General features: G+C 46.6%; 1 protein-coding gene across 2 annotated transcripts in view; it reads left to right on the top strand.

Annotated features, from left to right (window-relative positions):
* The window catches only part of POLD1 (DNA polymerase delta 1, catalytic subunit), a 336,382-nt gene that overhangs the window by 74,562 nt on the left and 237,890 nt on the right, over positions 1 to 23,930 (top strand). For both annotated transcript variants that reach the window (XM_069200918.1, XM_069200920.1), the window contains exons 14-17: positions 205 to 293; positions 948 to 1,064; positions 7,134 to 7,247; positions 7,541 to 7,688. In XM_069200918.1, coding sequence (XP_069057019.1) covers positions 205 to 293; positions 948 to 1,064; positions 7,134 to 7,247; positions 7,541 to 7,688 — 468 coding nt within the window. The remainder of the gene's footprint in view (positions 1 to 204; positions 294 to 947; positions 1,065 to 7,133; positions 7,248 to 7,540; positions 7,689 to 23,930) is intronic.

The following is a 23,930-nucleotide window of genomic DNA, read 5'->3' on the forward strand; positions in this document are numbered from 1 at the left end:
CAGTGTTTATTGGCGCTAGGGTTGCAGAGGACTGATGAGGGACCGTGGGATGCGGATCTGATGAGTTCGGGTTGCAGAGGACTGATGAGGGACTGTGGGATGCGGATCTGATGAGTTCGGGTACATAAGAAGCCACGCATTGGCTAATTCTCCATCAAGCAGGATGAGGAAATTGATGTCACTGTTCTCTTTCTGTGCTTGCAGGCAGTGAAACAGGACCTAGTGATGCCGGTAATTAAGCCCCAAAGTGGTGAAGATTACACTGGGGCTACGGTCATCGAGCCTGTGAAAGGGTGAGGATTGCACTTGTCATCTCTGCAGGTTCAATGCCAGGTACCCCACCAGTGTGGTGCTGCGCATATGGTTTTTAATTTTCCACCAATACTGGACTTCAGTGCAATGTGCAGGACCCTCCTGACATTGGTGTGGGCACTGGAGGGAAGGGGGTGAGGCAGACTGAAATCCTCCCATGGAGCCGACGGATCCTCCTTTAGTTACCCAGTTACTTGAGGTCATGGTTGGGCTTTTCTGCTGTCTACGGTTGGGTGCAGTTATTGTCTTCCTGCTGTTTGAGGATTACCTCTGCCTTTCCAAAAGCCCTATTGGGTCTCACATGTATTCCTGTCAAGCAGAAGCCATCTTGGTCTTGGGGGACATCTGGTACTATGCTCTGTCTGGGGGCATTCTGCATGTTTCCATATGCCTTCGGGGAGCCCATTTATGTTTTCCCAGTGCCCCAAGACTCCATTACTGGACTTGCAGCTCCTGAGGCTTCCAAATGTTTGGCTCATTTTATGAAATCCTGTTTTAATTTTCCTCGTGGTTGATTGATGACTTCTCTTTGGTATCTCCTTTGTGCATATGTACTTACTGGCATTGCACTGTCTTCTAGTCTGCTCCTTCCTTTATCTTGCCAGATAAAAGGCTAATAACACTTGTTTTGACAGGTATTATGATGTCCCCATCGCCACACTAGATTTCTCCTCTCTGTACCCGTCAATCATGATGGCTCACAACCTGTGCTACACCACTCTGCTGCAATCGGGCGCAGTTGAGAAGCTGGGGTAAGTGTCTCAACTACAGTTGTAGCTCTATGTAAGTCCTTTAAACTCTTCTCTGTTCATGGTGGTGCTGAACTAAAATGTTAAAAACCTAAGAAATGTGGGTGAAGGGTAAAATGAGTCTTCGCTGGTAAAGTTTCTGCATTTAGGCACAGGAGTAAGCGGTGGTAAATAGAAATTACTGTGGTTAAAATTATGGTAGCTGTCCAAGGAGAAATTCTTCAAACACATAAGAAAACATATTAAACAGTGCTCTTGTGAAAGTGCCTTTCTTTTCTGCTGACTGTTCGATGCACCATGAAGTGTTTTCGGGTATTTATGCTTTAAAAGTATATTAAACTATGAGTGTTTCTATGTATGTAGGTTTTAATAGCACATATCTAGACACACAGTAAAGGAGTGCTTTGTGAAGTAAGGGAGAACGTCTCCTGGTAGCTGTGGGAGTCTGTTATTCTGAAATGGGGTAGGCAGACTTTTCAAGTGAAGATCTCAGAGGAGAGAACAAAGGGGATTTCGTGACAGGGTTACTGACTTGCACATTGGTATGTTAGGTAAGACATATTCCAATAAATGCCACAGAAAATATTGTTGATTGCAAAATGTTGAAGTGCAAAAAATTGTGGTATCCTGTGGCATCAGGTAATGCCTATCAGACTAAGAACACTGCCTGTTTAGTGCTCACTTTGGGCTCTTTTCACAAGGTTTGATGCACAGAACTCTGCATTGCCGTATTTGGTTCTTGCGCTTAGAGGAATTTAGGTATTGTCCACGTAAAATGTCACTCTAGTACAAGTTAAGTAGTCCATTAGCCCAAAGAATTCCATGAAGAAACTAGTGCAATGAAATCATTAATTTGTCCCCCGAAGTTGTGGCATTCTAGACTTCTCACCTTTGTGAATCTCGATAAATGTTGCCAGCTTTCAAACTGGAGAGGTGGCAAAGTCCAAAAGAATGAGAAAAGGAGGTTCAGTGATGCATTGGGAGCATTCCATCTGTTGCTCGGAGTTGAGAGTGCCCTGCCGACTGTCCAAACGCTGTTTGTAATAGTTAATGTAAGGGGTACTGCTGCCAAGAAGCTATTGTGTTTCTCTGCTACTACTGTGGTCGCCTCAAGGTCCCCTTGGATGACATTGAGGAAACACACTTCCCTGCAGGCTGATGTTTCATTGATGTCGGGCAGCACACTCCCAGCTGCAGGGAATGGTTTTGTGAAAGTGATTGCAAAGTTCTCTGACTTTGTGGGGGGTGGGCGGTGTAGTTCCCCACTTCGCCCACTCCTTCACCAAATCTACATGGAGAGAGCGGAACCTGCTTGTTTCACTTGCTCTGCTATCTGCAATATGATGCTGGTATTAAAAATTTCCAGGCCTGTCACTATCACTTAACCTCCTAGCACAGGGCTCTTTAAACAGGCGGTGGGCCCCCTGGCGCCCCCATCTGGGGCCTCAAGTGATCCCAGGGGGGCTATGCTAAACATATTACTGCCGTCTGCATAATGCTGGCCAAAAGAAGCATTATGCAGGTGGCACTGCTATGTTTAAAGCAGAAGAGTCTAGACATAATTAAACGTTGGCAACTTAATATAATAATTGTGGAAAATTCTGAGGGGGAACCCAATGAATCCCCCACACCCTCTTGGTGGGCGCAGCATTAAAAAGTTTGAAAACCACTGTCTTAACACAATGCTTATTTAATACCGACTTGCTTCTAGATATGCCTGTAACCTGTGGAAGCTCATGGCTCTATGGTCAAACTCTTACCTCTCCTGTTCCCCTAGTTGCAGATAATTGGTGCCCTAAGTGCAGGTAGGTGCTCACTGCACTAGGCATATGTAACTTAATTACAAGATGCCAGGGCAAACATTTCAGCCACCAGATACTCTTTCACATGTGCATAGCCCTCTTGGTATGTGACTTAAGATGGCCCTGTTCAAGAATTCCTAATCTGTAAGCAGTTAAGGAAGGATGCTCTGCCTTCCCACCTGCATCTTTTATAACTGAAGAGAAGTCGAGATGAGTCAGCCTCATTCTTGAGACCTTGCCTAGGCATGCTTATTGTTTTTTTTCTGTTTTTGAGACAGAGGACAAAACAAGTGCTATCCTTTGTTAGTCCAAGGGGAAAAGCTGCTGTACATGAGAAAGCACTTCATCACAGTGAAGAAAAGAGACAGAATAGCCAGCTCTGGACACAGAGACAGACATTCACATATGCTCATGGTTCTGGTTTTGAGTTAAAAGCAATATTAACCCATAAAACTCCACCAGAGTGAGTATTTGCATTTCACAGAAAACTGTACAACTCAGAATTTTGCTGCACTTAGCCTACCTGCGCCTACTGGTGTTAAAACATTTTAGATGCAGCCTTCGTCTTAAAGCACTGTTCTATGATGGATTCCCCCTCTCTGAACCATGTGTATCCCAGTGCTAAGTAACCCAGGGACCTACTTCATCCTCACCTCCCTGCTGTTCTGTGAGATTGGTTCACCTCTTCTGATGGATACTTCTTACTGCAGATTGCTTGCGGTTAGCTAGAGTAGCCACCAGAAAGATAGCTATCAATGGTAAGTAACTTGTTCATCTGGCATCAGCCCCCTGTTGTCTGAACACTGCTATGTAGTAGTAACTAGATTTGCAGAAGTACAGGGAGTGCAGAATTATTAGGCAAGTTGTATTTTTGAGGATTAATTTTATTATTGAACAACAACCATGTTCTCAATGAACCCAAAAAACTCATTAATATCAAAGCTGAATATTTTTGGAAGTAGTTTTTAGTTTTTTTTTAGTTTTAGCTATGTTAGGGGGATATCTGTGTGTGCAGGTGACTATTACTGTGCATAATTATTAGGCAACTTAACAAAAAAAAATATATACCCATTTCAATTATTTATTATTACCAGTGAAACCAATATAACATCTCAACATTCACAAATATACATTTCTGACATTCAAAAACAAAACAAAAACAAATCAGTGACCAATATAGCCACCTTTCTTTGCAAGGACACTCAAAAGCCTGCCATCCATGGATTCTGTCAGTGTTTTGATCTGTTCACCATCAACATTGCGTGCAGCAGCAACCACAGCCTCCCAGACACTGTTCAGAGAGGTGTACTGTTTTCCCTCCTTGTAAATCTCACATTTGATGATGGACCACAGGTTCTCAATGGGGTTCAGATCAGGTGAACAAGGAGGCCATGTCATTAGATTTCCTTCTTTTATACCCTTTCTTGCCAGCCACGCTGTGGAGTACTTGGACGCGTGTGATGGAGCATTGTCCTGCATGAAAACCATGTTTTTCTTGAAGGATGCAGACTTCTTCCTGTACCACTGCTTGAAGAAGGTGTCTTCCAGGAACTGGCAGTAGGACTGGGAGTTGAGCTTGACTCCATCCTCAACCTGAAAAGGCCCCACAAGCTCATCTTTGATGATACCAGCCCAAACCAGTACTCCACCTCCACCTTGCTGGCGTCTGAGTCGGACTGGAGCTCTCTGCCCTTTACCAATCCAGCCACGGGCCCATCCATCTGGCCCATCAAGACTCACTCTCATTTCATCAGTCCATAAAACCTTAGAAAAATCAGTCTTGAGATATTTCTTGGCCCAGTCTTGTGTGTCTTGTTCAGTGGTGGTCGTCTTTCAGCCTTTCTTACCTTGGCCATGTCTCTGAGTATTGCACACCTTGTGCTTTTGGGCACTCCAGTGATGTTGCAGCTCTGAAATATGGCCAAACTGGTGGCAAGTGGCATCGTGGCAGCTGCACGCTTTACTTTTCTCAGTTCATGGGCAGTTATTTTGCGCCTTGGTTTTTCCACACGCTTCTTGCGACCCTGTTGACTATTTTGAATGAAACGCTTGATTGTTCGATGATCACGCTTCAGAAGCTTTGCAATTTTAAGAGTGCTGCATCCCTCTGCAAGATATCTCACTATTTTTGACTTTTCTGAGCCTGTCAAGTCCTTCTTTTGACCCATTTTGCCAAAGGAAAGGAAGTTGCCTAATAATTATGCACACCTGATATAGGGTGTTGATGTCATTAGACCACACCCCTTCTCATTACAGAGATGCACATCACCTAATATGCTTAATTGGTAGTAGGCTTTCGAGCCTATACAGCTTGGAGTAAGACAACATGCATAAAGAGGATGATGTGGTCAAAATACTCATTTGCCTAATAATTCTGCACTCCCTGTATTTTCAGAAGGGTCTCATTTTAGTCACGTCTCACCATCATGATGTCATCCTCCATCACTGAGCCAGCTGTGGCAATAAAGTTGTCTGCCTAGAGATTCCAATGGAACCAATGTCCTCCTGACATTCCAGCAAAAACTAGAGCGTACCCTTTCAGAGCCTCTGCACAGGTGCAGCGCCTATTCATGATCCAGTCCAGGATCGGTGCGTTCAACTCTTATCCCCATTCCCCCCAAAGTCAAAATGAAGTTTGCAACCTGTGGTGCTGGAACCAGACTTGATACACAGAACCACTATCAGAACAAACCAGTTTGACTGCATTTAATGACAACGTATCGAGTTGTGCTCATTCATTTAAAATGAACAACAAAAGAGATGGAAAATATTGGGTATAGGACACAGACATTGCCTTCGTGGTCTTCCTATATTTACTATTTCACCTTCAGTGCTGCACTAATCAGCCCATCATTGGCATATTACCAACAAAAGGAGTAGCAGCGTCTTGCATTAAATACTGACTGTTAACTTTTTATCTGCTGCAATAACATTGTATGGAAGTGCAAACATATACCAATGCATGTCCTTGACAGGGGGCAGCACTGCACTGCTGTGAGAGGGCTTTAATTGTTGCAGGATAGGACAGACAGGTAGATGAAAAAAGTAATGAGAAGTTACAAGCAAGAGCAAATTCAAGGAAGGAGTAGAAGAAAGGGGTGAGTAACAGGAAAGAAGAATTAGCAATAGGAATGAATGTGGGAAGGAAATAAAAGAAACAATGTTTATAAGCACTGGATTGTGATTTTCAATTTACGTAGAGAAAAGTGTTTAAACACTGATTTTTACAAGTTTTGAAAACGCAGAAGAATACTAAGAACCTTCTCTAGAATTCACGACAAATAAAAACTGAAAACAGGAAACTCTGTGCTTACACAGCTACCCAGAATGCTCCAGAATGAAACTTGTACTTTATTTTCTTTTCCTGTAGCGCACTCTGATCCTGGGATGGTCTGAATGGGGATTATTTAAGCAGCCATGGGTGGTTTGGTCGTGTACTCTCACTCATAACCCAAATGGTAACACTGTCCCTACATGCAAAACAATATAGTTCTGCGATACTTAAACGTTTACTGTTCTCTTCCTGAGATTAAATGCTAACGTTCATAAACAAAGCTTTTCCAACCCACTGTTTTTGTTGCTTTGCTTACAACCCAAACAGATCCACACAAACAGATACGCCTGCATGAACCACTCATACACTTACTGCCCTCCTGAAAATGGAACTCATCAGGAAGCAATGAAGCAGAGATTCTTTACCTTTTGACTTCTATGGACCCCACTGAACTACTGCTTGAAATTAGGGGTATCAACCTAAGCAATTTTACATTTATTGGGAAAGTTGCAGCACTTCGAAAATATATTTTTACCTCCAAAACACCAAGCGATATTCTAGACTCTATCATATTGCTTGGCTCCTTATGCATGGTCTTTTTGTCTGCACAGAGCAGTATTTCAAATGGGACTATATTAGATTACGTTTGTGCTATTACATTCCAGGGTCGTAATTTAAATAGCTCGGAGGATAAGACGCAGGATTCACTGTGTGTGTACCAGCCTGTATCTTAAACACTCTTATCCATGGGATATTTCTGACTGTAGCTCTGGATCCAGTCCAGACATCCATGTCCTAAGAGAGGCAAGCATAGAATTGTGAGAGAGTGACTAACTTGAAAGGTAGATCAAACAACTGTTTGGAATGAAAATCTGTACCATGTTTGTTAATTATTTCACACTCCACTCTGGCTAGGCAAGCATGATAGGAAGGCATTTGTCTGACCTCATAAGTGTTGCCTTCTTTACTGTCTAATTGCACACCTTCGTTTTCCAGCCTGGGTCCTGATGACTTCATTAAAACCCCGACGGGTGACCAGTTTGTGAAGGCATCTGTGCGGAAGGGCTTGCTGCCAGAGATCCTGGAGAACCTGCTTGCTGCCCGTAAGAAGTAAGTGCTTACAGCAGCCTCTGGCCAAAGGCAAGAGGCTAACAAAGGTATGACACACCACGTGTTTTGGCATTTCGAAACAAATGGGAAGCCTGATATCTGAAGTGCACCTGCTGCACCTCTCCTTTTTGTCTGCCCAGAGTTTCTTATTCTTCATAGCCCGTAGGTGCCCCAACTTTAGATGGAATAAGGGTAGCCTTGGCCACACCTCCTTCCCCCCAGTTTTTTATGCATGGTCTCATTGATGCATTCACCATCCCTGGTGTGTCTGATGATTAATCTTTCCCTCTTAGGGCGAAGACAGAGCTAAAGAAGGAGACTGATCCTTTCAAGCAGAAAGTGCTGGATGGGCGACAGTTGGCATTAAAGATCAGTGCCAACTCTGTGTACGGCTTTACTGGGGCGCAGGTGGGCAAGTTGCCCTGTCTGGAAATCTCACAGGTAAGGGGCGCTCTGAGTGGATCTTTCCAGAATAGTGTGAAATCTATCCCAGATATTCTGTTGATAATGCGAGTATCCCGAGCACTCTGGAGACAGCTTTAATGCTTTATCTGTAGTTTTGGAACTAAGAGCTGTCTGGAGCAAGGGCAGCTCACTGAGATCGCTGAGCTCTCACAGGAAAGACGTGCTTAACAATGGTTACAGCACAAAGCTTTCTCCAGATCTTAGTTACCTTAAATCCTCATCAGAACAGGTAAGATTTTGGGAATCAGATGCTTATGGTGTGAAGATTTATCCAGAGTGTTAAGTATGATGTTTTTTGGTACCCTCAGTAACACTGTTAGAACAGAAGCTCCCAGAGGTTTCCATCATGAGATTTTTATTAATCTTCATGAATTCTAGAATATCTTGCCCAGGTTGTGATATCATTAGGTGGCAGTGAGCTGGAGACAACATAATCAGTCCTCTTTCTGGACTCTGAAATCCTGGTAAGGATCTTGGGACACTGCTAGGTGGTGTTTCAGCATTTGCATGGCTTAGGCAGTCATACAAATCCACTTGGTCATCTTGATTGATGGCTCTTGTGTTGAAATCTGCCTCCACTGTGATTGGTACCTACCGCAGGAGGATGACTGGATCTGAGGAGAGGCAGTGAGAAGTTCTGAAAATGTTTTAGTTCCATTGGAGGCCTTTGTGCCTATTTTGAGAGTCCATGATACTGAATATCTTGACGATAGCACTTTTTTTAATTAGCTACTCTGTTATTAAAAAACCTCATACAATTGATAACATAAATAGTGGGTGAATTACAAATTACAATGCGTAGCAGCATGGTAGGATACAGGTTGTTCTGACGATTCAACACTGTGCCCTCTTACTCAGACATATAGAACAATATCTTATGTGTACCTGAACATGCACAAAACACATCAGCACATAAGTATTGCAAATGATACTACAGCACAAACCTTGTCCATCACATGTTCGGGTATCCGATGGCCCCCCTTTCCATATCACAAGACCTCCCCAATAGATTTCTGCAATTATTATTACTAGCTAATCAGGATGCGATCTTGAAAGGTATGTTCGGAATGGGTCCCAATAGTCTTGAGGGCGCGCCGTTGGTGGCTGCTTTTCTGCATATATCCCTGCCCATTCTTCACAGAGCATCATGTCTTTCAGCCAGTCATTGAACTTTGGGGCAAGCCTGCTGCCCCATCTCATCAACACTCAGCGTCTACCCAGTTCCACAGCAAGAGCAATGAGTCCCTGGTACTTTTTTGGGACTTCACACACATCCCAGTAGCGCCATCATGGGGGTGAAATGAAGTTTGTGTTCAGGCATGTCATGTAGAGCATCCTGAATATGGGTCCAGAACACAGCTACCTCAGGAGACGTCCATGCCAAATGATTAAAAGTCATCTCTCGAGCCCCACTTCGGACACATTTGGTGCCAGCGTCTGGGTAGTATCTTGCTATGTCCATAGGGGAGAGGTACACTCTGTGCAAGCATTTTAAATTAAGTTGAATATGCCATTGAAGGAGACCCTCTTAGTCTGTCGACAGCAAAACTCCCCGTGTGCATCTGTTATATCATGCCCCAGATCACCCTCCCACACCCAGCGAAGCTTATGATGGTCTAGGCCCCAGTGCTCCATAGCAGCGTGTAGGAGGCTGGCCTGGCTTGTAGTGGGTACCAAGGGGTTCTTACACTCTGTACCAGGTCCAGTTATCCCTTATTAGTGTAGAAGAGGTGTTTCTAGCAGCTTAGGCTGATAGAAGGTAGCTATAGCAGAGCAGCTTAGGCTGAACTAGGAGACATGCAAAGCTCATACTATACCACTGGTGTCATATGCACAATATCATAAGAAAACACAATAAACAGATATACTAAAAATAAAGGTACTTTATTTTTATGACAATATGCCAAAAGTATCTCAGTGAGTACCCTCAGTATGAGGATGCCAAATGTACACAATACCAAAAATATGCAGTAATAGCAAAAGGAAGTAATGCAAGCAATGTAAAGTTACAGTAGATTGCAATAGGAGCACATAGGTATAGGGGCAACACAAACCATATACTCCAAAAGTGGAATGCGAACCACGAATGGACCCCAAACCTATGTGAGCTTGTAGAGGGTCGCTGGGACTGTAAGAAAACAGTGAGGGTTAGAAAAATAGCCCACCCCACGACCCTGAAAAGTAGGTGTAAAGTGCACCTATAACCCCAGAGAGCACAGAAGTCGTAATAGGGGGTTTCTGCAAGGAAGACCAACACCAGCAAAGTAACAACAGTGGATTTCTGGACCTGAGTACCTGTGAAACAAGGGGACCAAGTCCAAGAGTCGCGACAATGTCGAGAGTGGGCAGATGACCAGGAAATGCCAGCTGAGGGTGCAAAGGAGCTGCCACCGGATGGTAGAAGCTGTGGATTCTGCAAGAACGAAGAGGGCTAGAAACTTCCCCTTTGGAGGATGGATGTCCCACGTCGTGAAGAAGCTTGCAGAGGTGTTCCCACGCAGAAAGACCGCAAACAAGCCTTGCTAGCTGCAAGGGTCGCAGTTAGGGTTTTTGGATGCTGCTGTGGCCCAGGAGGGCCCAGGATGTCGCCACTTGGATGAGGAGACAGAGGGGGCGCCCAGCAAGTCAGGGAGCCCTCACAGAAGCAGGCAGCACCCGCAGAAGTACCGGAACAGGCACTTGGAAGAGGAGTGAACCGGAGTCCACCCGAAGACACAAAAGGGAGTCCCACGATGCCGGAGGACAACTCAGAAGGTTGTGCACTGCAGGTTAGAGTGTCGGGGACCCAGGCTTGGCTGTGCATGAAGGAAATCCTGGAAGAGTGCACAGGAGCCGGAGCAGCTGCAAATCACGCGGTACCCAGCAATGCAGTCTACCGTGGGGAGGCAAGGACTTACCTCCACCAAACCTGGACTGAAGAGTCACTGGACTGTGGGAGTCACTTGGACAGAGTTGCTGAGTTCCAGGGACCACGCTCGTCGTGCTGAGAGGGGACCCAGAGGACCGGTCATGCAGTCTTTTGTTGCCTGCGGTTGCAGGAGGAAGATTCCGTTGACCCACAGGAGATCTCTTCAGAGCTCCTGGTGCAAGAAGGAGGCAGGCTACCCCCAGAGCATGCACCACCAGAAAACAGGCGAGAAAGCCAGCAGGATGAAGCAGTACAAGGTTGCAGTAGTCGTCTTTGCTACTTTGTTGCGGTTTTGCATGCGTCCTGAGCAGACAGTGGTCGATCCTTTGGCAGAAGGTGAAGAGAGAAGTGCAGAGGAACTCTGGTGGGCTCTTGCATTCGGTATCTGAAGAATTCCCCAAAGCAGAGACCCTAAATAGCCAGAAAAGGAGGTTTGGCTACCAGGAAGGATAGGCTAGTAACACAGGTAAGAGCCTATCAGAAGGAGTCTCTGACGTCACCTGCTGGCACTGGCCACTCAGAGCAGTCCAGTGTGCCAGCAACACCTCTGTTTCCAAGATGGCAGAGGTCTGGAGCACACTGGAGGAGCTCTGGGCACCTCCCCTGGGAGGTGCAGGTCAGGGGAGTGGTCACTCCCCTTCCCTTTCCCCAGTTTCGCGCCAGAGCAGGGCTGGGGGATCCCTGAACCGGTGTAGACTGGCTTATGCAGAGATGGGCACCATCTGTGCCCATCAAAGCATTTCCAGAGGCTGGGGGAGGCTACTCCTCCCCAGCCCTGACACCTTTTTCCAAAGGGAGAGGGTGTAACACCCTCTCTCTGAGGAAGTCCTTTGTTCTGCCTTCCTGGGCCAGGCCTGGCTGGACCCCAGGAGGGCAGAAACCTGTCTGAGGGGTTGGCAGCAGCAGCAGCTGCAGTGAAACCCCGGGAAAGGCAGTTTGGCAGTACCCGGGTCTGTGCTAGAGACTCAGGGGATCATGGAATTGTCTCCCCAATGCCAAAATGGCATTGGGGTGACAATTCCATGATCTTAGACCTGTTACATGGCCATGTTCGGAGTTACCATTGTGACGCTATACATAGATAGTGACCTATGTATAGTACACGCGTGAAATGGTGTCCCTGCACTCACAAAGTCCGGGAAATTTGCCCTGAACGATGTGGGGGCACCTTGGCTAGTGCCAGGGTGCCCACACACTAAGTAACTTAGCACCCAACCTTCACCAGGTGAAGGTTAGACATATAGTTGACTTATAAGTTACTTAAGTGCAGTGGTCAATGGCTGTGAAATAACGTGGACGTTATTTCACTCAGGCTGCAGTGGCAGGCCTGTGTAAGAATTGTCAGAGCTCCCTATGGGTGGCAAAAGAAATGCTGCAGCCCATAGGGATCTCCTGGAACCCCAATACCCTGGGTACCTCAGTACCATATACTAGGGAATTATAAAGGTGTTCCAGTATGCCAATGTGAATTGTTGAAATTGGTCACTAGCCTGTTAGTGACAATTTGGAAAGCAGAGAGAGCATAACCACTGAGGTTCTGGTTAGCAGAGCTTCAGTGAGACAGTTAGGCATCACACAGGGAACACATACAGATAGGCCACAAACTTATGAGCACTGGGGTCCTGGCTAGCAGGGTCCCAGTGACACATAACAAACATACTGAAAACATAGGGTTTTCACTATGAGCACTGGGTTCTGGCTAGCAGGATCCCAGTGAGACAGTGAAAAAACCCTGACATATACTCACAAACAGGCCAAAAGTGGGGGTAACAAGGCTAGAGAGAGGCTACATTCTCACACAGGGTTATACAAGTGACAAGCTTAGAAGGTTGCAGATTAAAAAGGAGAATAGTCGGGGGCAACCATTCAGGAGGTTCGTTGGAGAACGTAGGAAAGACCTGTTTGGCTTCATGGGCAAGCTTATCGTAAGCAATTATATCGCCCACATTGGCTGGCCCATTCCCTACGTATTCCTGATATGTCTTACATGTATTAGCTTTGAAAAAAAACTCCTAGGGCAACTAAGTGCCTCTTCTGCAGTGAGTGTAAAATCCCTGAAGTGTCACCCAGGTTAAGCTCACTATAGTACCTGAGGGGTGTATGTTTGGAGTAGGGTGTAGTGATGCCGCACATAGCAACCAGTCTGTGCCAGGCCCAGACAGTGCGTCACACAGTATGAATCTCCTTAATTGGTCTTGCAAGATGTGTAAAAGGGATAGACAGTGTGGGGATAGGGTGCATCAAGCCCTTTTCGATAATCGCCTGGGGAGCATGTGTGCTATTTTAGAACCAGCGGTGGATATACTGTATCTGTGCGATTAAATAGTAAACCTCAAAATTAGGGGCCGAAAAACCACCCTTATGATACAGGGGTTGGAGAGTTTGCCAGCCAACCGCCAGTCGGATCATAAGGGAGCATAGGTGAGTTAAAAAGTGGGACTGGAATGTTCTGAAACAGGTAAAGTAGTTTTGAGAGGCTAACCATCTTCATTAAAGCCACACTGCCCACCAGCGAGGGCGGAAGGGTTCGCCACCTGTCAAAACATGCCGGTAGTGCTTCTAGGTCAACCTCAGTTCTCTCTTATCAAAGTGGGAATGTCAGTGTGATGCCGTACGCCCAAATATCGCACCGGGTCCGTCTGCCACTGTATTTGCAAGGGACTATTAGGTTAGTGGTGACTACTGTGAGGGGGGAAATAATGGACTTGGTCCAGTTTATCTGCAGGCCAGACCAGCGGCCAGACTGGATTCTCTCTTGAATAATGAGGTTTAAATTGGCAATATATCAACATTAAAGGCACGCGCTAAAGAAAATGTTAAATCATATCATACATTACAGGTTTCCAGTTCATATAAATATGTATTACTCACAGATATGAGAACCCCAAAGTCCAAATCACGATATCCTAAAAAAGATCCAATCACATAGTATACAGATGTACAGCACTTCAGTCCTTCTGTGTGGTTCAGCCAGTTTTTAGTTTAATCCAATTCAACACAATTCTTGTCCTTCTGTAAATGCAGATGATAGATTTCAATTGTGATTCTGCCAGCACGTGTTTCGTCTTGGGAAGTACTTGCGGACGATACTAGCGGCAGTACATGATTATATTTTGTACCCCGTCAATATTGGTCAGTTACTGAGACATGTGGAAATACATTGGAGCTTAAGAAATGGGGATGATCGAACCCAAAATTTTGATTTAAGTACTGTTGTTGTACAAGCCCTGATGAAGTCTTTGGGTTACTCCAGGGTCCGTGCGCCTCGTGCTGCGCACCGCAGATGAAATCAGCCATCTCCTCCGTTGGCGAGGATGGTGATCTACATATTTAGCCCCCCCACCAGCCGGCAGCACAGACCGGACAGGTGCGGCAGTCAGGTAATGCGCTCCGTGCGACAGAGCTCATTCAGAACGCTGCCATCTTGGACCAGTGCTAGGCCACGCCCCTCACTTTTGATGTGGATTGCAAAGTAATTTCTCTGGGCCCTCTGAGATGCGTACATCCCCATCAAAGCTGTATATGTCGAAAGATGCCACGATGACCGGCATTTTGCTGGTGATCTTCACAACAAAGGGCCAGGCCTATCCAAGTTTAGATTTTGAGGTAATTCTTTTCCTTGACCTTTTGTTGGATTCCGACACTAATCCACATTGAAAGACACATTTTTCTATGGGAGATCTAGAATGTCTTCTCACCATTTAAGTTTATCCTGTAGACCATATTACCTCTTCACATCAGGCAGCTTTTAACCCCTTCGCTGCCGTCCTGTGCCGAGCCTTTTTTTTTCCTATTTGGGGCAGTTCGTGCTTAGGCCCTCATAACTTTTTGTCCACATAAGCTATCCACACCAAATTTGCTTCCTTTTTTTTCCCCCCAACATTCTAGGGGTACCCAGAGTTTGTGGGTTCCCCTGAAGGAGACCAAGAAATTAGCCAAAATACAGCAAAAAGTTTGGTTTTTAAAACAAAAAATGGGGAAAAAAGGGCTGCAGAAGAAGGCTTGTGGTTTTTGCCCTGAAAATGGCATCAACAAAGGGTTTGCTGTGCTAAAATCACCATCTACCCAGCTTGCTGGAACAGGCAGACTTGAATCAGAAAACCACATTTTTCGACACAATTTTGGCATTTTACTGGGACATACCCCATTTTTACTATTTTTTGTGCTTTTAGCCTTCTTCCAGTTAGTGACAGAAATGGGTGTGAAACCAATGCTTGATCCCAGACAGCTAAACATTTCTGATAAGTAGACAAAATTCTGAATTCAGTAAGGGGTAATTTGAGTAGATCCTACAAGGGTTTCCCACAGAAAATAACAGCTGAACAAAAACAATATTGAAATTGAGGTGAATAAAACAGCCATTTTTCTCCACGTTTTACTCTGTAACTTTTTCCTGCAATGTCATATTTTGAAAAGCAATATACCGTTACGTCTGCTAGACTCTTCTGGTAGCGGGGATATATAGGGCTTGTAGGTTCATCTAGATCTCTAGATACCAAGAGCCAATAAAGGAGCTGCACCTTGCAACGGGTTTTCATTGTATACTGGGCATACAGCAATTAATTTGGTGAAATATAAAAAGTGAGAAATAGGTATTGTAGGAAGTTGGCTCTGTATGTGCTATTTCAAAGTAAGGAATAGCATGCACAGAGTCCAAGGGTTCCCCTTAGAGGTAAAATAGTGGTAAAAATAGATATTTTGTGGTAGTGTGGTCCAGCAGTAGGCTTATCCAAGGAGTAGTGTTAAGCATTTGTTGTACATACACATAGACAATAAATGAGGTACACACACTCAGAGACAAATCCAGCCAATAGGTTTTGTTATATCTTTTCTTAGTTTATTTTAAGAACCACAGGTTCAAATTTAACATGTAATATCTTGTTTGAAAGGTGTTGCAGGTAAGTACATTAGGAACTTTGAATCATTTCAATTGCATGTATACTTTTCAAGTTATTCACAAATAGCTATTTAAAAAGTGGACACAGTGCAATTTTCACAGTTCCTGGGGGAGGTAAGTTTTTGTTAGTTTTACCAGGTAAGTAAGACACTTACAGGGTTCAGTTCTTGGTCCAAGGTAGCCCACCGTTGGGGGTTCAGAGCAACCCCAAAGTCACCACACCAGCAGCTCAGGGCCGGTCAGGTGCAGAGTTCAAAGTGGTGCCCAAAACGCATAGGCTTCAATGGAGAGAAGGGGGTGCCCCGGTTCCAGTCTGCCAGCAGGTAAGTACCCGCGTCTTCGGAGGGCAGACCAGGGGGGTTTTGTAGGGCACCGGGGGGGGACACAAGCCCACACAGAAATTTCACCCTCAGCGGCGCGGGGGTGGCCGGGTGCAGTGTTAGAACAAGCGTCGGGTTCGCAATGTAAGTCAATGAGAGATCAAGGGATCTCTTCAGCGCTGCAGGCAGGCAAGGGGGGGCTTCCTCGGGGAAACCTCCACTTGGGCAAGGGAGAGGGACTCCTGGGGGTCACTTCTGCAGTGAAAGTCCGGTCCTTCAGGTCCTGGGGGCTGCGGGTGCAGGGTCTTTTCCAGGCGTCGGGACTTAGGTTTCAGAGAGTCGCGGTCAGGGGAAGCCTCGGGATTCCCTCTGCAGGCGGTGCTGTGGGGGCTCAGGGGGGACAGGTTTTGGTACTCACAGTCGTAGAGTAGTCCGGGGGTCCTCCCTGAGGTGTTGGTTCTCCACCAGCCGAGTCGGGGTCGCCGGGTGCAGTGTTGCAAGTCTCACGCTTCTTGCGGGGAGTTGCAGGGTTCTTTAAAGCTGCTTCTTGAAACAAAGTTGCAGTCTTTTTGGAGCAGGTCCGCTGTCCTCAGGAGTTTCTTGCCGTCGTCGAAGCAGGGCAGTCCTCAGAGGATGCAGAGGTCGCTGGTCCCTTTGGAAGGCGTCGCTGGAGCAGAGTTCTTTGGAAAGCAGGAGACAGGCCGGTGAGTTTCTGGAGCCAAGGCAGTTGTTGTCTTCTGGTCTTCCTCTGCAGGGGTTTTTCAGCTAGGCAGTCCTTCTTCTTGTTGTTGCAGGAATCTAATTTTCTAGGGTTCAGGGTAGCCCTTAAATACTAAATTTAAGGGCGTGTTTAGGTCTGGGGGGTTAGTAGCCAATGGCTACTAGCCCTGAGGGTGGGTACACCCTCTTTGTGCCTCCTCCCAAGGGGAGGGGGTCACAATCCTAACCCTATTGGGGGAATCCTCCATCTGCAAGATGGAGGATTTCTAAAAGTTAGTCACCTCAGCTCAGGACACCTTAGGGGCTGTCCTGACTGGCCAGTGACTCCTCCTTGTTGCTTTCTTTGTTCCCTCCAGCCTTGCCGCCAAAAGTGGGGGCCGTGGCCGGAGGGGGCGGGCAACTCCACTAAGCTGGAGTGCCCTGCTGGGCTGTGACAAAGGGGTGAGCCTTTGAGGCTCACCGCCAGGTGTTACAGCTCCTGCCTGGGGGAGGTGTTAGCATCTCCACCCAGTGCAGGCTTTGTTACTAGCCTCAGAGTGACAAAGGCACTCTCCCCATGGGGCCAGCAACATGTCTCTAGTGTGGCAGGCTGCTGGAACCAGTCAGCCTACACAGACAGTCGGTTAAGTTTCAGGGGGCACCTCTAAGGTGCCCTCTGGGGTGTATTTTGCAATAAAATGTACACTGGCATCAGTGTGCATTTATTGTGCTGAGAAGTTTGATACCAAACTTCCCAGTTTTCAGTGTAGCCATTATGGTGCTGTGGAGTTCGTGTTTGACAAACTCCCAGACCATATACTCTTATGGCTACCCTGCACTTACAATGTCTAAGGTTTTGTTTAGACACTGTAGGGGTACCATGCTCATGCACTGGTACCCTCACCTATGGTATAGTGCACCCTGCCTTAGGGCTGTAAGGCCTGCTAGAGGGGTGACTGACCTATACTTGCATAGGCAGTGAGAGGCTGGCATGGCACCCTGAGGGGAGTGCCATGTCGACTTACTCGTTTTGTTCTCACTAGCACACACAAGCTGGCAAGCAGTGTGTCTGTGCTGAGTGAGAGGTCTCCAGGGTGGCATAAGACATGCTGCAGCCCTTAGAGACCTTCCTTGGCATCAGGGCCCTTGGTACTAGAAGTACCAGTTACAAGGGACTTATCTGGATGCCAGGGTCTGCCAATTGTGGATACAAAAGTACAGGTTAGGGAAAGAACACTGGTGCTGGGGCCTGGTTAGCAGGCCTCAGCACACTTTCAATTGTAAACATAGCATCAGCAAAGGCAAAAAGTCAGGGGGCAACCATGCCAAGGAGGCATTTCCTTACACAACCCCCCCCCCCCCCAAACGAAAGAGGATGAGACTAACCTTTCCCAAGAGAGTCTTCATTTTCTAAGTGGAAGAACCTGGAAAGGCCATCTGCATTGGCATGGGCAGTCCCAGGTCTGTGTTCCACTATAAAGTCCATTCCCTGTAGGGAGATGGACCACCTCAACAGTTTAGGATTTTCACCTTTCATTTGCATCAGCCATTTGAGAGGTCTGTGGTCAGTTTGAACTAGGAAGTGAGTCCCAAAGAGGTATGGTCTCAGCTTCTTCAGGGACCAAACCACAGCAAAGGCCTCCCTCTCAATGGCACTCCAACGCTGCTCCCTGGGGAGTAACCTCCTGCTAATGAAAGCAACAGGCTGGTCAAGGCCATCATCATTTGTTTGGGACAAAACTGCCCCTATCCCATGTTCAGAGGCATCTGTCTGCACAATGAACTGCTTAGAATAATCTGGAGCTTTTAGAACTGGTGCTGAGCACATTGCTTGTTTCAGGGTGTCAAAGGCCTGTTGGCATTCCACAGTCCAGTTCACTTTCTTGGGCATTTTCTTGGAGGTGAGTTCAGTGAGGGTTGTCACAATGGATCCATATCCCTTCACAAACCTCCTGTAATACCCAGTCAAGCCAAGGAATGCCCTGACTTGAGTCTGGGTTTTTGGAGCTACCCAGTCCAGAATAGTCTGGATCTTGGGTTGGAGTGGCTGAACTTGGCCTCCACCTACAAGGTGGCCCAAGTAAACCACAGTTCCCTGCCCTATCTGGCATTTGGATGCCTTGATAGAGAGGCCTGCAGATTGCAGAGCCTTCAAAACCTTCTTCAGGTGGACCAGGTGATCCTGCCAGGTGGAGCTAAAGACAGCAATATCATCAAGATAAGCTGTGCTAAAGGACTCCAAACCAGCAAGGACTTGATTCACCAACCTTTGGAAGGTGGCAGGGGCATTCTTTAAACCAAAGGGCATAACAGTAAACTGATAATGCCCATCAGGTGTGGAGAATGCTGTTTTCTCTTTTGCTCCAGGTGCCATTTTTATTTGCCAGTACCCTGCTGTCAAGTCAAAGGTACTTAAGAATTTGGCAGCACCTAATTTGTCTATGAGCTCATCAGCTCTAGGAATTGGATGAGCATCTGTCTTGGTGACAGAGTTGAGCCCTCTGTAGTCCACACAAAATCTCATCTCTTTCTTTCCATCTTTGGTGTGAGGTTTGGGGACTAAGACCACTGGGCTAGCCCAGGAGCTGTCAGAGCGCTCAATTACTCCCAATTCCAGCATCTTGTGGACTTCCACCTTGATGCTTTCCTTAACATGGTCAGACTGTCTAAAAAATTTTGTTTTTGACAGGCATGCTGTCTCCTGTGTCCACATCATGGGTACACAGGTGTGTCTGACCAGGGGTTAGGGAGAAGAGTTCAGGAAACTGTTGTAGGACTCTCCTACAATCAGCTTGCTGTTGGCCAGAGAGGGTGTCTGAGTAGATCACTCCATCTACTGAGCCATCTTGTGGGTCTGATGACAGAAGATCAGGGAGAGGTTCACTCTCTGCCTCCTGATCCTCATCTGTTACCATCAACAGATTTACATCAGCCCTGTCATGGAAGAGCTTAAGGCGGTTCACATGGATCACCCTCTTGGGGCTCCTGCTTGTGCCCAGGTCCACCAGGTAGGTGACCTGACTCTTCCTTTCTAGCACTGGGTAAGGGCCACTCCATTTGTCCTGGAGTGCCCTGGGAGCCACAGGCTCCAGAACCCAGACTTTCTGCCCTGGTTGGAACTCAACCATTGCAGCCTTTTGGTCATACCAAAACTTCTGGAGCTGTTGGCTGGCCTCAAGGTTTTTGGTTGCCTTTTCCATGTACTCTGCCATTCTAGAGCGAAGGCCAAGTACATAGTCCACTATGTCTTGTTTAGGCTCATGAAGAGGTCTCTCCCAGCCTTCTTTAACAAGAGCAAGTGGTCCCCTTACAGGGTGGCCAAACAGAAGTTCAAAGGGTGAGAATCCTACTCCCTTCTGTGGCACCTCTCTGTAAGCAAAAAGCAGACATGGCAAGAGGACATCCCATCTCCTTTTGAGTTTTTCTGGGAGCCCCATGATCATGCCTTTTAATGTCTTGTTGAATCTCTCAACTAAGCCATTAGTTTGTGGATGGTATGGTGTAGTGAATTTGTAAGTCACTCCACACTCATTCCACATGTGTTTTAGGTATGCTGACATGAAGTTGGTACCTCTGTCAGACACCCCCTCCTTAGGGAAACCCACTCTGGTAAAGATACCAATGAGGGCCTTGGCTACTGCAGGGGCAGTAGTCGACCTAAGGGGGATAGCTTCAGGATACCTAGTAGCATGATCCACTACTACTAGGATGTACATATTTCCTGAGGCTGTGGTAGGTTCTAGTGGACCAACTATGTCCACACCCACTCTTTCAAAGGGGACCCCCACCACTGGAAGTGGAATGAGGGGGGCCTTTGGGTGCCCATCTGTCTTACCACTGGATTGACAGGTGGGGCAGGAGAGGCAAAACTCCTTAACCTTCTGGGACATATTGGGCCAGTAGAAGTGGTTGACTAACCTCTCCCACGTCTTGGTTTGTCCCAAATGCCCAGCAAGGGGAATATCATGGGCTAAGGTCAGAATAAACTCTCTGAACGACTGAGGCACTACCACTCTCCTAGTGGCACCAGGTTTGGGGTCTCTGGCCTCAGTGTACAGGAGTCCATCTTCCCAATAGACCCTATGTGTTCCATTTTTCTTGCCCTTGGACTCTTCAGCAGCTTGCTGCCTAAGGCCTTCAAGAGAGGGACAGGTTTCTTGTCCCTTACACAGCTCCTCCCTTGAGGGTCCCCCTGGGCCTAAGAGCTCAACCTGATAAGGTTCAAGCTCCAAAGGCTCAGTTCCCTCAGAGGGCAGAACTTCTTCCTGAGAAGAGAGGTTCTCTTTTTCTGACTGTGTTGCAGTTGGTTTCCCAACTGACTTTCCTTTTCTCTTGGTAGGCTGGGCCTTTCTTCCAGACTCCAGCTCTACTTTTTCACCCTGTGCCTTGCATTGTGCTCTTGTTTTTACACACACCAGTTCAGGGATACCCAGCATGGCTGCATGGGTTTTTAGTTCTACCTCAGCCCATGCTGAGGACTCCAGGTCATTTCCAAGCAGACAGTCTACTGGGATGTTTGAGGAGACCACCACCTGTTTCAGGCCATTGACCCCTCCCCATTCTAAAGTTACCATTGCCATGGGATGTGCTTTAGTCTGATTGTCAGCGTTGGTGACTGTATAGGTTTTTCCAGTCAGGTATTGGCCAGGGGAAACCAGTTTCTCTGTCACCATGGTGACACTGGCACCTGTATCCCTCAGGCCCTCTACACTTGTCCCATTAATAAAGAGCTGCTGCCTGTATTTTTGCATGTTAGGCGGCCAGGCAGCTAGTGTGGCTAAATCCACCCCACCCTCAGAGACTAGAGTAGCTTCAGTGTGGACCCTGATTTGCTCTGGGCACACTGTTGATCCCACTTGGAGACTAGCCATTCCAGTGTTACCTGGATTGGAGTTTGGAGTGGAACTTTTCTTGGGACAGGCCTTGTCTCCAGTTTGGTGTCCAGACTGACTACAGTTTCGACACCAGGCCTTTTTGGGATCAAAGTTTTTACCCTTGTACCCAGGATTGTTTTGTGAAGAGGCTCTGGGCCCACCCTCCTGTGCAGGTTTTTGGGGGCCTGTAGAAGACTCTTTACTATTTTTATTTTTGGCTGTCTCACCACCTTTCCCCTGGGGAGGTTTTGTGACCCCTTTCTTTTGGTCACCCCCTGTGGAAGTTTTGGACACCCTAGTCTTGACCCAATGGTCCGCCTTCTTTCCCAATTCTTGGGGAGAAATTGGTCCTAGGTCTACCAGATGCTGATGCAGTTTATCATTGAAACAATTACTTAACAGGTGTTCTTTCACAAATAAATTGTACATCCCATCATAATTACTTACACCACTGCCTTGAATCCAACCATCTAGTGTTTTTACTGAGTAGTCTACAAAGTCAACCCAGGCCTGGCTCGAGGATTTTTGAGCCCCCCTGAATCTAATCCTATACTCAGTGGATAATCCAAAGCCCTCAATCAGGGTACCCTTCATGAGGTCATAAGATTCTGCATCTTTTCCAGAGAGTGTGAGGAGTCTATCCCTACACTTTCCTGTGAACATTTCCCAAAGGAGAGCACCCCAGTGGGATTTGTTCACTTTTCTGGTTACACAAGCCCTCTCAAAAGCTGTGAACCATTTGGTGATGTCATCACCATCTTCATATTTAGTTACAATCCCTTTAGGGATTTTCAACATGTCAGGAGAATCTCTGACCCTATTTATGTTGCTGCCACCATTGATGGGTCCTAGGCCCATCTCTTGTCTTTCCCTCTCTGTGGCTAGGATCTGTCTTTCCAAAGCCAATCTTTTGGCCATCCTGGCTAACTGGATGTCCTCTTCACTGGGGTTATCCTCAGTGATTTCAGAGTTGTTGGTCCCTCCTGTGAGGGAACCAGCATCTCTGACTATTATTTGTGGAGTCAGGGCTTGAGAAGCCCTGCTCTCCCTAAGTAGGACTGGAGGGGGGGAATTTCCCTCCAAGTCACTATCTTCATCCTCTGAGTTGCCATCCTCAGCGGGGTTGGCCTTTTCAAACTCTGCCAAAAGCTCCTGGAGCTGTACTTTGGTAGGTTTGGGGCCCATTGCTATTTTCTTTAGTTTACAGAGTGACCTTAGCTCTCTCATCTGTAGATGGAGGTAAGGTGTGGTGTCGAGTTCCACCACAGTCACATCTGTGCTAGACATTTTGCTTCTAAAAGTTGGAATACTTTTTAAGAATCTAAAACTGGTTCTAGAATCTAATTCAAACTTTTACAAACTTTTAAACTCTAAAAGAAATGCTAAACAGGATCTAACACAAGGCCCTAGCAGGTCTTTTAAGAATTTAGGAAACTTTTCAAATTGCAAAAATCAATTTCTAATGACAATTTTGGAATTTGTCGTGTGATCAGGTATTGGCTGAGTAGTCCAGCAAATGCAAAGTCTTGTACCCCACCGCTGATCCACCAATGTAGGAAGTTGGCTCTGTATGTGCTATTTCAAAGTAAGGAATAGCATGCACAGAGTCCAAGGGTTCCCCTTAGAGGTAAAATAGTGGTAAAAATAGATAATACTAATGCTCTATTTTGTGGTAGTGTGGTCCAGCAGTAGGCTTATCCAAGGAGTAGTGTTAAGCATTTGTTGTACATACACATAGACAATAAATGAGGTACACACACTCAGAGACAAATCCAGCCAATAGGTTTTGTTATAGAAAAATATATTTTCTTAGTTTATTTTAAGAACCACAGGTTCAAATTTAACATGTAATATCTTGTTTGAAAGGTGTTGCAGGTAAGTACATTAGGAACTTTGAATCATTTCAATTGCATGTATACTTTTCAAGTTATTCACAAATAGCTATTTAAAAAGTGGACACAGTGCAATTTTCACAGTTCCTGGGGGAGGTAAGTTTTTGTTAGTTTTACCAGGTAAGTAAGACACTTACAGGGTTCAGTTCTTGGTCCAAGGTAGCCCACCGTTGGGGGTTCAGAGCAACCCCAAAGTCACCACACCAGCAGCTCAGGGCCGGTCAGGTGCAGAGTTCAAAGTGGTGCCCAAAACGCATAGGCTTCAATGGAGAGAAGGGGGTGCCCCGGTTCCAGTCTGCCAGCAGGTAAGTACCCGCGTCTTCGGAGGGCAGACCAGGGGGGTTTTGTAGGGCACCGGGGGGGGGGACACAAGCCCACACAGAAATGTCACCCTCAGCGGCGCGGGGGCGGCCGGGTGCAGTGTTAGAACAAGCGTCGGGTTCGCAATGTAAGTCAATGAGAGATCAAGGGATCTCTTCAGCGCTGCAGGCAGGCAAGGGGGGGCTTCCTCGGGGAAACCTCCACTTGGGCAAGGGAGAGGGACTCCTGGGGGTCACTTCTGCAGTGAAAGTCCGGTCCTTCAGGTCCTGGGGGCTGCGGGTGCAGGGTCTTTTCCAGGCGTCGGGAC

Source organism: Pleurodeles waltl, chromosome 7 (assembly GCF_031143425.1).
Source record: "Pleurodeles waltl isolate 20211129_DDA chromosome 7, aPleWal1.hap1.20221129, whole genome shotgun sequence".
Classification (NCBI taxonomy): Eukaryota; Metazoa; Chordata; class Amphibia; order Caudata; family Salamandridae; genus Pleurodeles; species Pleurodeles waltl.